This window comes from Lithobates pipiens, unplaced genomic scaffold (assembly GCF_037356315.1).
Source record: "Lithobates pipiens isolate NorthernLeopardFrog02 unplaced genomic scaffold, aLitPip1_a1.2 Scaffold_16, whole genome shotgun sequence".
NCBI lineage: Eukaryota > Metazoa > Chordata > Amphibia > Anura > Ranidae > Lithobates > Lithobates pipiens.
In genome coordinates, this window is record NW_027507748.1 from 320,505,961 (window position 1) to 320,523,201 (window position 17,241).

At 40.4% G+C, this 17,241-nt stretch overlaps 1 protein-coding gene across 4 annotated transcripts in view; it reads right to left on the reverse strand.

Moving 5' to 3' along the window:
• Positions 1-561: 561 nt before the first annotated feature.
• MAP7D1 (MAP7 domain containing 1) overlaps positions 562-17,241 on the reverse strand; it is a 153,617-nt gene continuing 136,937 nt past the window's right edge. For all 4 annotated transcript variants that reach the window (XM_077481703.1, XM_077481701.1, XM_077481702.1 and 1 more), the window contains 5 exons: positions 16,111-16,161; positions 13,259-13,322; positions 12,415-12,514; positions 4,010-4,221; positions 562-1,100 (listed from right to left, as the gene is read on the reverse strand). In XM_077481703.1, the coding sequence (XP_077337829.1) occupies positions 1,090-1,100; positions 4,010-4,221; positions 12,415-12,514; positions 13,259-13,322; positions 16,111-16,161 (438 nt within the window). In that variant the 3' untranslated portion in view covers positions 562-1,089. The remainder of the gene's footprint in view (positions 1,101-4,009; positions 4,222-12,414; positions 12,515-13,258; positions 13,323-16,110; positions 16,162-17,241) is intronic.

The window sequence follows — 17,241 nt, forward strand, 5'->3', positions numbered from 1 at the left end:
CCTTGCTGTATTGCTAAAGTGCATTGGGCATGTGTACACATGTACTCATTTGTCAATTCAAGGGTATGTGTACAATTTCTTTAAAATTAAAGGAAGCATCAGGGCTTTTCTGGCCTGCTGTAAATCTAAAATGAGAACCTTTTGAGCCCAGCAGTGAGGTATTTTCAAGCTCTGATGACACGTGGTGGGTAGCATATTGGCTAGCTGAAGGCAGATGTGCAGGCTGGCTAGTTCATAAAGAATTATAGGCAGCCTGATTTGGACCCTACCCGTCTGCATTCAGTTTGTGAGTCCGGCACCTGTTACAGATTTAGCAGCACTGACGACTATATACTACACTGTTGATGTGAACATCAAGCAAAAGAACAGAGGAATCACTGGGATCAATTACCATTTATATGGCAGTCCATTGTCTGCCTGTTGCTACGTTACATACAGTCACACCTAAAACACTGGAATGGCATCACAGCCTATAACGCTAGCTTAAAAAAGGGAAAGGGGTGGGGGGGGGTGGGTCTCCCACTATTGTCATATGCAAGAAAAGGCAATTTGTTATGAATGTGGATGTAACACTGTGAGGTTTTATTTACAGAATTCACATACAGCATTGTACCCAGCAGTCTCTTGTCATTAAATAGCTACATTATTAGGAGCACCAGGAAGCTCATTCACACATTTCAGACAGGGCTGGGTTATTCCACTTTTTACCACTTGTCTCCTTGTCTCACGTCCTTGTGAAATAAACCTTGTCAGTTTTACTTTATTATATAAGGTGCATGTTAGAAACAAAAACACAAAAATTATAATAACACTAAGAAGTGTCCAGTATTTGTCAATGGTGGGTAGATGTGGCACTGGTAATATCTGTCCTAATTGCAGCCACATTCATTGTGGCCAGCATTTTCAGTTTATCTCCCTTAGACATTCAGTTCACGGTGGCCTCTTCAGTAAAAATTTCAGTGATCTAATGGTGACAACATGAAGGTTTCAATGTTAGGACGTTGGCCCCAAAGATCTACTGTTCTTCTTATCACCATCACCTTGAAGTCCTTCTAGCCAACAGGAACTCTGATACAGCCTTATAAAGGGTTACAGAACTTCTGTAAGGAAGTAAAAAGATATAAATAAATGAATGAATAAAGGCAATTTTAAAACGCCAAAAATTAAAAAGTAACATTTACTTATTATTTTACAATAAAATGGTTCCAAATTCTAAGAATGTAGATGTTGACCATCATATCTATTAAATGATATGTTGAAGTGCAATCTACTCAATAGCTTCTTTGAACTAAAGCACTGCATTGATGGGCAAAAATGTTACAGTTGTCACCAGAACAAGAGGTAAAAGAAAACCTTCCAATGGGGACACCTCCTCCAGTGTTAACCAAAAGGAAACCATGTGATAACCCAACATGCAAAATGTCATACACATAAATATTAGTGCATTAGTGCAACACTCAATTATAGCGTCTCTTCTGTGAATCCCACAATCCTCTACACACCAGTTTTCTTTAGATGTGCTCTGTCCTAATTGGATTGACCTCTACAGTTATAGGAGGTCATATACTGCATGAATCAAACCACAAAGCTCAGTAGCACCTCTCCCCTCAATTCCTCTGGTGTTCACCTTCAAAAGTGAGTGTCTTGTGACGTCATCATACTGGGTGGAGTGCTGCCGCTGGTACACAAAGAGTAAGGCAGGCCATACATTATACTTTATTTTTTCATTCAGCCAGCGAGTTGAAAAAAAAAAAAAAGTAGATTCCCCCATCCACACATGAAATGTGTGTCACTCTGACAGCGCTATTATGTTCTGCAGGCAGGCCTGCAGAATACAATGATCAGTGTTGCCGTCTATAGCTGGAGGTACTGATTGGGCGACTTCTGTACAAGATAAACTTCTGTACATCCAGTCTGCGCATACATAGATTGCAATTTGTCCTGTCCCTGTTGAACCAGCCGAATTTCAATCCATCTATGGCCGGCTTAAGACAGATCTGACAGGCGGCTTTCAGAGAGGTTTACATGAATTCCTCTACATACGTTTTCACATGCAAGTGAATTTAATCCATATTTATTTTAATAAAAGAAAACAGTGAGCACTATGGAGTTTATTTCTTCTGAGCTACAAACACATTGTTTGGAGACAAACACCAAGGGAATTAAGCGGAGAGATGCTACTGAGCCTTGTATTTTGATAAATTCAGTATATGACCTCCTATAATTGTAGAGGTCCATTAAAATAGGCAAGAGAATATCTAAACAGCACTGGGAAGTAGAGGATTGCAGGATTTGTGCACAGAGGAGACATTTGGACACACTTTAATGAGTAGAGTGTGGCACGGTTTGTTTTTTAGTTTGACACTAAGAGATTGGCACTTGATCAACGTGGGTTGTGACTTGTGTACAACCAGCTAGCCCATACATGGATCAAAATTTGACTGGTACCTGCAGAACAGGCTGAATTTTGATCCATGTTTGGCCGGTTTAATTGGAAAGAAATAAACACAGACAGTAATAAACCTTCTATTCCTTTGTGTGGGAAAGGATTAAAACTTCATATTTAGGACATCATGTAGTAAGATTAACTGTTCTCACATTACATTCATCATATGCAGTTGGACCAGTATCTCTCACACCATTGACATTGTCTCAATTAACAGGCTGCAGCTACATCTGAAGAGGAAACCTGCTCTGCAAGTCTTGACTTGAATCGTAAATCTCAGTCCTGGCCAGACCTGAAGGCAGTTTAAAAGTCAAGGACATTTTACTACAAAAAGCAACCTTAAGCAAAGGTCCCTTTTAAAATGAAAGTTCAAGTAAAGCCAGAACTTTGTTTTTGCTTTAGAGTGAGGAAGAGTTAACACCATTAAAAGGCACCTTTTTTGCGAAGATCGCTATAGCAGGAGCATTGAAGACGCCCTCATTGGGTTCTCCTTTTTTGGGATGCTCCCTTTCCCTCGGACTCCCTCTTTTTTTTCTCTCTTTTATCCTTTTTCTTCTCTGTGATTTTGGTTCACAAGTTTTTGTAATTTCACTTCAGTGAAACTCTTGGTGCCTATTGAGTTTACCTACACAAAATAATCTACAAGATGATACCTTCTCCGATATGTATTTTTCGCTACTACAGGCTATGGTACTGCCAAATTGTGTGTTTTCACGTTTAATGTAAGGGAAGTTTCCCATATTAGGATTATTAAGTTACCACTATGTGTTGGATTTCCATTCTCTTGCACTGAATTCTTATACTTTAAATGATCCTTCCTGGATGGCACTGCGATGCCCACTCTCTTTTGTTTTACCTTGCTTTAACTTAAAGAAAACTTTTTGAAAGTAAAAGGCTATTTTTTACTGTGTTCCAACCCAATGGGGAGATTTCCCTGGAAACCCAACAGGCAATGATATCAGATCTCTCCAAAGTGAACTTAATTCTCATCTTAGAGAAGTGTCCCCACTGGAGGATAGCCCTTGTTTCTTGCACTGATGACAACCAAAAATGTTTGGATTCCCCTTCAATTTTCTGTCTAGGCAACAATGACTGCCAGGACCAACTTGACAAAAGGGTTAGGCTTGGTAATAGGTCTAACCCTTTCCCACTTTGGCCTTAACTTTAAAAAAAATAATTTACATACACTTTAACCTGTTCAGTTATGAAAGCTGAAAAATAAAAACACAAGTACAGTGTTTATTTATATGATAGCTTAAAATGATTGTCAAATGCAACCTGCTATATTGCACAGCTTGGTGCAAATGAGGCCCATTGAATAAAAAGTATTTTCCTCCCTTCCTTGAAGTAACAAAGGCTAGTCTGCTCCCATTTGACACTATAAGGAAGTGTGAAATGTTATAGAGATGAGTGCCTTAAATGTTTGAGGGTTCCACAGAAATTTGGGAGACTAATGAAATTTACATCAACTGGGTAAAGCGTTTGACTTTCCCAGCTGCAGATTTTGTTGCACAACATTAATATGTCACTGATTGGTTTCTCCATTTGCTTGGAATGTCTTACCTGTTACTTGAGGGGGCTGCACAGCAGACTTCTTAATAAATGAATCCTTTCCCCCAAAAGCGATAATTGGTTCTGCAGGTGGAATCCCCTTCTCTCCATTAGAACTGCTGATATCAGAAAGTGTTATCACCTCTTCAAATGCAGGAGATGAGTCTTTGGAGGAGAAGCCATTTTCTTGTTTGGAAGGTTGTACCCCATTCACCAGAGAGCCTCTAAATTAAAAATACATATACAGTTTATTAGGCATTGCTCTATGCCAACATCATATTACTACATATGAAGACTGCAGTATTTTAAAATGTATGTAATGTTCAGCTTTTCTGTTTTTAGATGGAGTATTGGGGCCCCTGCATATCTATTTGTCCAGGATACCACTGTTCTAGGGAGAAAAAAAATACAAATATGGGATTGTCATTAAAATGGCAGCACTTCCTGGGGCGACAACTGTAAAGGTTTGGATTTCCCTCTCTTTGGAGAGATTTTCTTTCACTCTCCAAATGGGAAGCTGCAAAAAAAACTGACAGGGGAGCTAAACCTTGAAAAGGAATATGCTATATTGCTGTCGGCGTTGGGGGGAGAGTTAAGAGTGCCAGAAGGACAATGCTCCAGATGGGTGAGAAGATGGTGCAGCTCCTCTTGGTTTGACAAAGGGGCAAAGACTATTGTCCCAAAATGCGTAACCCCACCCAATGCCGTAATGTTACCCCAAGTGCTTCCGAGTATTGCCGAAAGCTCAAGGAAGCCTCCCAATTGCAGAGGGCAGCTTGTGTTCCACACAGCCTTCCTATCCAGCACTCCAGCTTCCCGGCCCAACTCTGCAGACACACCAGCCTCTTGCCCGGCAATCTCTGCACACAGGTCAGTCGCCATCTACTGGATTCAGCACAGTAGAGCCAGGATACCAGGACTGCTCTTCATACTGCCATGCATTCTTTCCTGCTACTGCAGTGAGTGTATTTTAGTACTTATTTCTTGAATCATCTTATTGAACTGTTTACATCTAGATGGGTACACCCCCCCCCCCCCGCTTTCTTTCTTGTTACATTTATATATATATATATATATATATATACACACATACATACACACACACACACACACACACACATACATTCATACACACATACACACACAAACACAGTGGGTTAAATATATGTATATATATATATATATAAATGAATAGGTCACCCTTTTTCTAGGGAAATATATTTCTAAAGGTGCTATGGACATGAAAATTTCACCACGTTGATAACAACAGCTTGGTTAAAGTATGCAAAATTTAACTTTTTGGATGCCATAATACACACTATCAAATGGCACTGCACATAACCCCAAAAACACCCCCATACCAACAGTAAAGTTTGGAGGTGGGAACATCTTGGTGTGCGTCTGTTTTTCAGCATATGGTACTGGCAAACTTCATATCATTAAAGGAAGGATAAATGGAAAAATGTACCAAGATATTCTTGATAAAAATCTGCTGCCATCTACCAGGATGATGAAGATGAAACGAGGGTGGACATTTCAGCAAGACAATGACCCCAAACACAAAGCCAAGGAAACTCTAAGCTGCTAGAATGGCCCAGCCAATCACCTGACTTAAAGCGGGAGTCCACCGGGACTCCGCGTTTTTTTTTTTTTTTTTAAAAGCCAGCAGCTACAAATACTGCAGCTGCTGACTTTTAAAATAGTGACACTTACCTGTCCAGCGCGCCCGCGATGTCGGCACCCGAAGCCGATCGCTAGGTCGTCTGTCGGGTCCTGCCGCCGCCATCTTGGGTATGGGAATCAGGAAATGGAGCCTTTCGGCTTCATTTCCCGGTTCCCTACTGCGCATGCGCGAGCCGCGCGGCGCAATCCGGACGGTCCCCGCTGCCTCTGGGAACTGTGTGTTTCCCAGCAGGCAGCGGGGCACTTGCGCAAAGGGGCGGGCAGTTGCGGAAAGGGGCGTAATCTACGCCCCTTTCCGCAGACAGCTATCCCGGAAGTGGGTGCAGTTACCTGGATTATCCAGGTAACTGCACCCCCCTCCCCCCTGAAAGGTGCCAATTGTGGCGCCGGAGGGGGGGGGATTCCGATGAGCGGAGGTCCATTTTAGGGTGGACCTCCGCTTTAAATAGAGAAAATCTATGGAAAGAACTAAAGATCAGAGTTCATAGAAGAGGCCCATGGAACGTTCAAGATTTGAAGACTGTTTGTGAGGAAGAATGGGCCAAAATCACACCTGAACAATGCATGTAACCAGTTTCTCCATACAGGAGCCTGTGTCTTAAAGCTTCATTACCAACAAAGGAGTTTGTACCAAGTATTACATAAAATTCAGTTAGCATGTCCAATACTTTTTTCCCTGTGTCATTCCATTTAATTACACATAACTTCATTTCTGAACACCTTTGTTTTTGTTCCTTTGTATGTATGGATTGCATGGGTTGTTACTGACATGTGGTGAAAATGTCATGTGAAGTGCACCTTTAGAAATATATTTACCTAGAAAAATGGTGTTGTGTTCAATACTTCTTTTACACGCTGTGTATATATATATATGTATATATATATATATATATATATATATATATATATATATATATATATATATATATATATATATATATATATAAATAGTGTGTGTGTGTGTGTGTGTATATATATATATATAATTATTAATTATATAATAATATATATATTTTTTATATACACACACATATATATTTATACACACACCCCCCTCACATTTTTGTAAATATTATATCTCTTCATGTGATAACACTGAAGAAATGACACTTTACTACAATGTAAAGTAGTGAGTGTACAGCTTGTATAACCATGTAAATTTGCTGTACTCTCAAAATAACTCAACACACAGCCATTAATGTCTAAACTGCTGGCAACAAAAGTGAGTACACCCCTAAGTTAAGATGTCTGAATTGGGCCCAAAGTGTCAATATTTTATGTGGCCACCATTATTTTCCAACACTGCCTTAAACCTCTTGGGCATGGAGTTCACCAGAGCTTCACAGGTTGCTACTGGATTTCTCTTCCACTCCTCCATGATGACATCACGGAGCTGGTGGATGTTAGAGACCTTGCACTCCTTAACCTTCCATTTGAGGATGCCCCACAGATGCTCAATAGGGTTTAGGTCTGGAGACATGCAAGGCCAGTCCATCACCTTTACCCTCAGCTTCTTTAGCAAGGCAGTGGTTATCTTGGAGGTGTGTTTGGGGGGGTCGTTATGTTGGAATACTGCCCTGCGGCCCAGTCTCCAAAGGGTGGGGATCATGCTCTGCTTCAGTATGTCACAGAACATGTTGGCATTCATGGTTCCCTCAATGAACTGTAGCTCCCCAATGCCAGCAGCACTCATGCAGCCCCAGACAATGACACTCCCACCACCATGCTTGACTGTAGGCAAGACACACTTGTCTTTGTACTCCTCACCTGGTATCTGCCACATACGCTTGACACCACCTAAACCAATTAAGTTTAAGGTTCCAGTAATCCATGTCCTTAGTCTGCTTGTCTTTGGCAAACTATTTGCGGCTTTCTTGTACATCATCTTTAGAAGAGGCTTCCTTCTGGGACGACAGCCATGCAGACCAATTTGATGCAGTGTATGGTCTGAGCACTGACAGGCTGACCCCCCACAACAATGCTGGCAGCACTCATATGTCTATTTCCTAAAGACAACCTTTTGATATGACACTGAGCTTGTGCACTCAACTTAATTTGTTGACCATGGTGAGGCCTGTTCTGAGTGGAACCTGTCCTGTTAAACTTCTGTATGGTCTTGGCCACAATGCTGCAGCTCAGTTTCTGGGTCTTGGCAATCTTCTTATAGCCTAGACCATCTTTATGTAGAGCAACAATTCTTTTTTTTCAGATCCTCAGAGAGTTCTTTGCCATGAGGTGCCATGTTGAACTTCCAGTGACCAGTAAGAGACTGAAAGCGATAACACCAAACCTGCTCCCCATTCACACCCTGAGACATTGTAACACTAATGAGTCACATGACACCGGGGAGGCAAAATTGATAATTGGGTCCAATTTGGTCATTTTCACTGGGGTGTACTCATTTTTGTTGCCAGCGTTTTAGACATTAATAGCTATATGTTGAGATATTTTGAGGGGACAGTAAATTTACACCGTTATACAAGCTGTACACTCACTACTTTACATCGTAGCAAAGTGTAATTTCTTCAGTGTTGTCACATGAACAGATATGTTAAAATATTTACAAAAATGAGAGGGGTGAACTGACTTTTCTGAGAATTATATATATATACATATATATACACACACACATAAAAAGATATTGAAACATTTACAAAAATGTGAGGGGTGTACTCACTTTTGTGAGAATATATATTCTAAAAAAGTTAGATTTTGAGGAAAGCAGGCCCAGCAAATTTGCTTAGCACAGACTTACTTCATCTCTTCCGTATTCCCTGACCTGGAGCTCTAATCCCACCAGCGGGTTATAGGAATGACATGAGGCCTTCTCCTAGTTATCCCTGACACAAATTGCATACTTTCTAGTGTGTCACTATAACTGGCAAAGGAGTAAAGAAAAAAAAAAAAAAAAAGAAAAACAGTATATGTTTGCTTAATTTGCCTTCATTAACAGGGCCATAACATTTTTACTGATTAGACCCCTTTCACACTGGGGCTGCCCGTGCGTTACCCGTAAAGTACCGCTTGATTTAGTGGCACTTTACTGCTGTTTAAGTGGTGCTTTTTGTCCGCTAGCGAGGCACTTTTAACCCCAAAGAAGCGGTTAAAAACGCCTGTGTTGCGGCGCTTCTGAAATCGTTTTTCAGGAGCTTCGGAAGTGCTGCCTATTCATTTCAATGGGCAGGGGCGTTTTCGGAGCGCTGTGTACAATGCTCCAAAAACGCCTTGCAGGACTTTTTCTATTGCAAGCACACTGGCCCAGTGCGAAAGCACTCTGGCTTTCACACTCTGGGGGCATGGGAGGCAGTTTTCAGGCCTTTTACAGGTGCTATTTCTAGCGCCAAAACACCTGAAAACAGCCTCAGTGTGAAAGGACTCCAAGACGTGTTTTCTAGGAGAAAAGTTCTCATGTAATGATCAGTAAAACACTTGCGAATAGATGCATATAAACGCATAAAGATGCATAGATGTATATAAAGTTAACTTATTTTCCCCTTTGTTCAGACTTAATTTATGCGCGTACAAATGCATATAAATGCGTAAGCATGTAAATTGCATGTTCTTAGACAAAGATTTTTGGATTCTGTGTTATGGATCTGAAAGCAGCTCATGTTTACACACCTGTGTGTTAGCTCCATTGAAAACAATGTAGCTGTGTTCTTTTAAAAACCCCTGTTTTACGGTCGTGTGAATGAAGCCTTGGGCAGTTTGGATGTATGTGTATGTGTAGTGTGAAATAACATACGCATGAAAACCAGGTCATAACCATCAAAAAGATGATAGCACTCTGTGTAACATGATATTGTAAATACACAAAAGCATATTGCCAGCTGTATTTATATTAGTATGCTTCATTTGCTCTTTTTTTTTCAATCGTGGTTTCAGTTCACTAAAGCTTTTATCAGTTCAATACATCACCTAGACCAGTGATGGCGAACCTTGGCACCCCAGATGTTTTGGAACTACATGTCCCATGATGCTCAGGCACTCTGCAGTGTAGTGGAGCATCATGGGACATGTAGTTCCAAAACATCTGGGGTGCCAAGGTTCGCCATCACTGACCTAGACCAAGTCCCATTATTAATTGTCAAGATATCCTGTATGTAAAAGTTAATTCACGAACCTTAACATAAGGTTTTTTCCAATGCATTTGAATACCACTGGTTGGTATTAACACTGGGATTCTAATAAAATATGTCTACTGTGTGAAGCAGAAAAATAAACTATTTGAGGGTGAAAATATATATTATGAACAACTTTGCAATTTGTTGGATATAACTGCTTTCGGTAACCAAATATCCTTTATACAGTATCTCAATTTCACACTTATGTAATACTATTGAATTGAACATTTAATGAGAAATATGTGAGAAAATATGAGCAATCATAGGATAAAACAGCAAAACGCAATAAAAAATAAAATAAAATAAGAAAAATTAAAAAAATCTTAGCATTCTCTGTTTTTTATACAGGAGTTTAACCTATTAGTTTGTCATGACTTATATTTGTGTTTGGCGCCCCCTAGTGCATGCTTCCTGGGAATACATTTGGGAAAAAAAACAAGCATAGAGAAGTACAAGACTGTGTCGATGGGTTTGTGCTTGTGCCGATGACACTACTTAAGCATCAGTTTGTGACGTTTGACAGATCATTTAGAATTCATTCACAAGTGCATTTGACCTGCAGTTGGACCTGCGTCAAGTGGGTTTTGCATTCCCATAAACTTGTAAGGGTAATGCAAAACCCACTTGAAGTGAACAAAATTCCACTGACACAGGACAGGCTTATCCCATACCATGACTGAGTTAGGGTCGGAGGGAACCTTCTTGCTGGGCTTCTGAACAGCAGATAAGGTGACAAAGCCCTTTCCCACTTCACCAAAATCAGAAGAATTCATTCTGTTATGCCAATCACTTAGAGTGGTAGCTGCCTGCTTTTATCTTTTACCTACAGGTAAGCTTATAATAAAGCTTACCTGTAAGTTAAAATGAATATCTCCTAAACGTGCGCTGTTTAGGAGATTTTCCAGTGAGCAGCAGCCGGTAATGTCACCTATGCATGCACTCTGAAGGGACGGCAAACCAGTATCGTTCCTTCAGAGCTCTGTGCTGTGGCACATGAGCGGGAGTAATGTCATTGCATCTCGGCCATTCGAGTGCCTGCAGCCCACGAACCCGGTAGGAAGACTGGGTGAAGATAGAAGCCCTGTCAGCGAGCCGCTGGAGGGCTTAGTTTCAAGTTAAGTCTTTCATATTGTGCTAGTATGCGATGCATATGAGCACATTATGCTTTTATCTTGCAGGGGATTATTATTTCTTTCTTAAAGTTTACTGCCACTTTAACCATTTACCAACCAGCCAATGCCAATATACATAGACAGAATGGCGCTGGTGGGCAAAAGGGCATACAGGTACGTCCCCTTTAAGAAGCAATGCTGTGGGCACACGCCTGTCGCGTTCTCCATGACCGCGGGTCCTGCGGACTTGATGTCTGCTGGGTGCCCACGATCGTGTCATGGTGAGGTAGAGTGGGGAGATGCTTTTGTAAACACAGCATTTCCCTGTTCTGCCTAGTGACAGGACAGACCCCTGACGAAGGAAATATATACGTGAAAAATATAATCTCCTCCCCCCCTCGTTTTCCAAAACATGTTGGGAATCACCGCATTGACTTGACGTTTCGAACGCATCACAGGTCCAGACTAAATATAGCAGCTGTTTTCACTATTTGCTATGTGTTTCACTCATTGTTTTTAGGTGATTTTTGTATATACATTTATTGTTTTCAATTTTTGGACCAATAAAATGTATAGATTTTTTTATACACTTTACACTTCTTCCAAACATAGTGACAGGACAGAGATCACTGCTCTCGATAACAGATAATCGCTGTCATGTGTGTTGTAGCCCATCCCCCCCACAGTTAGAATCACTCCCTAGGACACACTTAACCCTTTCATCACCCCCTAGTGGTTAACCCCCTCACTGCCAGTGTCCTTTTCCCTGCAATCAATGCATTTTTATAGCACTGATGTAAAAATGACAATGTTCCCAAAATAGTGTCAAAAATGTCTGATGTGCATGCCATAATGTCGCAGTCCTGATAAAAAAAATAAAATAAAAAAAAAAACGCAGATCGCCGCCATTACTAGTAAAAAAATAAAACATGTAAAATAAAAATGCCATAAAACTATCCCCTATTTTGTAGACGCTATAACTTTTGCACAAACCAATCAATATATGCTTATTGCATTTTGTTTTTTTTACCAAAAATATGTAGAATACATATTGGCCTAAACTGAGGGAAAAAAAGTTTTTTTATATATTTTTGGGGGATATTTATTATAGCAAAAAGTAAAAATAATACTTTTTTTCAAAATTATCACCCTTTTTTGTTTATAACACAAAAAATAAAAACCGCAGAGGTGATCAAATACCACCAAAAGAAAGCTCTATTTATGGGAAAAAAAGGACATACATTTTGTTTGGACATAATGTCGCATGACCGCGCAATTGCCAGTTAAAGCAACGCAGTGCTGTATCGCAAAATGTGCTCTGGCCAGGAAGGGGGTAAAGGGGCTGAAGTGGTTAAAGTGAGGAGAAAACATTGTAATGTGGCAACTGAATTCCTCCATCCATGCTCCATAGTTTACAGTGAATGCACCATTTATTAGAACTTCAAACACTAATAATGTAATGACATTTTTTTTTAAATATATCTGTGTTTAGACTAACCCCTGAGATATGTCAGATGCTGCATTCCTGTCTTGTATTCTCACCACCTTCTTCTCTGGAAGCTCAATCTTCATGATAACATCAGTGGGTACTGTTTCCGCTATAGATAATGCAAGAAAAAGAAAAGCAATTTTTAATCTTGCTCAGTAATGTACTTTTAGCAGATACTAAAGCCGGTCAGTCAGATTTAGTGCTCTTTTATTTGGCCCGCAGGCTTACTGAGAGAAAATGAATAAATAGAAGGCTGGCTATTGTATCCAGACAGCTGCAGTACCCACAGTTGTCTGAATACCTGAACAGTGACTGTGTCTAATAGCATGCAGTCACTGTGCAGCTGATCATTTTCCACCCAGCCCAGACTTTTGTCAGGCAGGGTGGTGCCGGCAGAGCCATCTATGGCTCAAATTTCATCCATTTCAGCAGGAATCAGACGGAATTTATGCCATGTATACATGGCCATAGACGGTGCAAATTTCTTTCCTACAGCCACAGGTGTCAGGAAAGAAATTTGCACAATTTTCACAACATCACTGACAGGGGAATCCCTGCTGCCGGGCCATTGTCTTCTCCCAGCGTGAGCGGGCGGGGGAAGCCGCCCCCACTGGGAGAAATCAGCGACTATCGCTCACGCCTATAGCAGCCACTTGCGATAATCGAAAGAAAATCCGGCAGGCTAGTTGCACCCATGCTGATCGATAAATCAACATTCAGCTTGCCCATTAATGGTTAGAATCATGTATGGCCGGCCTAAATTTAGATATACTATTGTATATTAAACTATGAATCAGAGGGGGTGGAGGCAGGTTCTAATAGGTTCCATCCTCTGGTTTAGTATTCAGATTACCTTTGACTGGAGTAGATTCTTGTTTGGTCTCTTTTCCATTCATGGTTTGCTTATCTTCCTTCTTCTGCAAGAGACACAATACTGACTGTGAATTAATGCATAACATGGTTACAGATGCAATAGTATTTATTAACCATGCTTCTAAAAGTCACAGGAATTATTTTACTTGTAGGTTCTTTAAAAGTCTCATCTTACTAGGTATTTTAATTATCACTCTAAATGGCTTTTTTTCAGCTTTCCTTAATGGGCACCTTATTTATTTCAAGGAGAAAAATTATAGTGACGTTGAATTAAATTGATTTTAATGCCTGGTCATATGCGTGCGCACAGGGTTTGCCAGATGTGCCTGGGCACACCCTAATAACCCCATGCACATTAGCATTATTGCCCTGTGTTCCAGCAAGAAGATGGGAACGATCTCCCTCTAACTGGCTCTGCCATAAGAGAAGTGTTTATGCACCTCTTTCACTGTGTCGGCAGGGAGCTCAATGTGATGATATATATATATACACACACACACATGTGTTTGAACTTCAGGGTGCACACCCTAATTTAATAGGCTGCGCACACCTATGTGCCTGGTACACACAATGAGATTATTGGATGAATGAGCGTCCGTTTTTTTTTTTTGCATGGTAATCTGAGATCGAACCTGAAGAGTTTACTAAAGTCACGAATATTCTCATACGACAGAATAAAAATTCAGAAGTAATGTCATGTGCTGTATTGTATTTGTATTGCATTCTTGAATGAGAACTGTACTGATTGAATGGAAATCGTACAATCTGGCATTGCACAAACAAAATATCCGTGCATGTCCGATCAAATAATAAATCGGATGAACTGTCCTGATCGGCTCTTGAAAGCTCTGTACTAATGATCAGATTATTGTAAGATTGTTCTGAAATCTGTATTTTTCGTACGATTTTCTAATCGTGTGTATGGAGCTAAAGGTTGCATTCACATCGATGATTAAGGTTGCAAATTGTAGTGGCAGGAAACTTCCGATTCCTACTGTGTCTCACTGGCCCCATTCACTATAGTGACAGGTCACCAGTGGCCGCAGCTATTCGTGGCTCTCTGCACAGCCAGCAAATACATGCAGTGATTGCTGCTGGATGCACACAAAATGGTTGTGTGAAGATTCACGAATAGCTGAGTCCACCGGTAACATCTCATAGTGAACGGGTTGGCGGGCCACACCTAGCTGCTCAGAATTTCAGCAGAAATCAGAATTCACACTGGCCTTAAAGAGTATGTAAACCCAACAGTCCATATTCCTGATGTGCCTGCTATACCATGAATTTTTATGAAAAAGGTATCCTGTTCTCTTTGTATTGCTTCCTTTGTGTGAAATCCCTGGTGTTCCTGCCAGTCCATCTGCTGTCCTATTAAAAATTTACCACACTGAGCAGAACACACTATGGTGAATTCTCTAGCCTGCTCTCCTCCAATGATCAGTTTTGTCCTGACACCCCCCCACCCACATCCATTCACTGGCAAGATCAGTGTACTGTTGTTTCTACACCCCCCAGATCTTATGCAGCTGAGAAGCGGGAATGTGATCAGTTATAAAAATGGGGGAAAATGTGTTTATAATTTTTTTTATATCTATACACAAATGTTTTGCCTTTCATTTCTTTTTTAATCTGAATGAGTTGTTTACTTTAATTGCTAGTGTGAATGTAGCCTTATAGTCAAAATACTTGGAAAATGGATAAAGTAACCTACATGCAGTAAAGTCAAATGATGTATGTAGCAATGCCTTTAGTGAATTCAACAAAAATGATTTGAGAGTGAAAATAAGCAAATAACGCACAAAATTTGAAAATACCTCACTCCTTATCCTTTGGTGAATTCAGGCTATTATGAAAAGGTGTAGATGGTGTAAAGTTGCATTGCATCTATAACAATTGCCTCTTTTTTAAAATGCAGTAGATCCTTTATCAAATTACAACTGGTCATGACATCCTCTGTGAAATATATAAGTACAGTTTTGTTTTCAAAATCATCATTCCAGCCTTTCTGGCCTCTGCAGCAAAACTTTCCCATTTACACGTGTTATAGCAATCTTTGATTGCATTACCATGCCTATGAGGCAGTTATCTACTCTAGTGCTTCATTTTAATCCATGGAATTAAATGCTTTCCACAAGCTGAATGGACATATTTCAAAGTTCTATTGAACTTTTTCTTACACAATTCAGGAGGGGTAGGAATCATGATTTGTCTCTACAAACTTATCTATTTGGCTGAGGATTGATGCGGCTTAACAGTTGCCCCTCCTAAATCTCATACTGCCCTGGTCCCGAGTGGAGCAATTGATTGGATATCTTTTAAAACCTTGATCGATTAGCTCCAACCAGGATCAACAGCACTGGGAGAATCAGGCAGCTCTTTCCCTTTCCATCTTAATTCAATTAACCATTTATGATCCATCTAGATATTTTACAGACGAGCAGTACACACTACCTTATATATAGATGTTTACAATAACAGAAATGCCCAACCACAGCACAATCAGCTCTCCACCGCACATGGCTCAAGCTGCTTTCTATGGGTCTTCTGATATTTAAGGGGCACATTGTCCTTTTGATACGGGTATCTTGGCAGAGAGGTCACTAATAACCAATCTGAACCGCCTCATTCACAAGCATGAGCAGTTATATTTTATTGAATTAGGAGACCACGTTTATACAACAATTCCTATTTTTCAATGAGCTCATCCAAAGTTCCTCTGTTCATTCTGTCAGTGCCAGACATCTTGCCTTTTATTGATTTAACACAATTATTTGATCCTCTTTGCTGTGTAATTTATTCTTAGTTAATTATTAAACATATTTTTGTACTCACTTTGCCTGATGTGTCTGATTTTCTTGTCCTTTTCATTATTTCTTCAAGGCGCTAAAATATGTAAAAAAAACAAAAAAAAAACATTATTCATTCAGTGTTAAACATCACATTACAGGCATAGCAGTACTGTTTAATGTAAGAAATCATCTGAGAAGAAGAATGCTGAATTATATATGGAGAGCATCTTCTGTACATACAGCCAGATGTGGATGGATAAATATGAATATCTTATAATAGGGCAAAAATGCATTTGTCTCAGGGTCATCAAATTTTGCAAGCAATAGAGCTTGGTTTGTGAAGCATAATAGAGCTCCTATGCTGTAGAAAGCCAAGATACCCTTGTTTAAGTTCATTTACAAGTTTAATAATCGACCCACGGGCAATCTTATAACTTATTATTCTATTATGTCCTTGCTGAAGTGTGCAAGTAACAAAACTGCAAACTGCACAAAAAAGAAATGTGAAATTTAAGGAATATTTAAGAGGCTACAGAGGAATTGAAGTTTAGGCAACACTTTCTTACATGCTGCAATGCTTCCAATGAGTTAAAGTGGTTGTAAACCTCAGACATGAAATATGAACAAAACATATCCTTCTTTAGGCTACTTTCACACTGGGGTGGGCGTCGGTGGTTTAGTGGCGCTATTCACCACTAGCAGGGCACGTTTAACCCCCGCTAGAGGCCGGAAAATGGTTAAAACCACCTGCAGCGGCACTTGCCGGCGCTGCCCCACTGATTTCAATGGGCAGGGGCGGTTTAGGAGCAGTGTATACACCACTCCTACAGTGCTGCAAGCACACCTCTCCAGTGTGAAAGGCCGAGGGCTTTCACACTGGAGAGACAGGAGAGACTCTTTACAGGCGCTATGCAGGCACTATTTTTAGCACTGTAGTGCCTCAGTGTGAAAGTAGCCTTAATGTGTACTCGTGTTAATCAAGAGCACTAAGGCTCAGTTCACACTTTTGCAATGCGGAAACCCTGCGAATCCACTACAGGTACCCGCATAACACCCAACTTGCAAGGCAGTTCCCACTGCCATATGCAAACTTCTGGGCGTGTCAATACAATATTAATGAAACCCCCAAATCAGCTTGCATATAGCACTGCGAACTGACAGTTCGGACATGAAT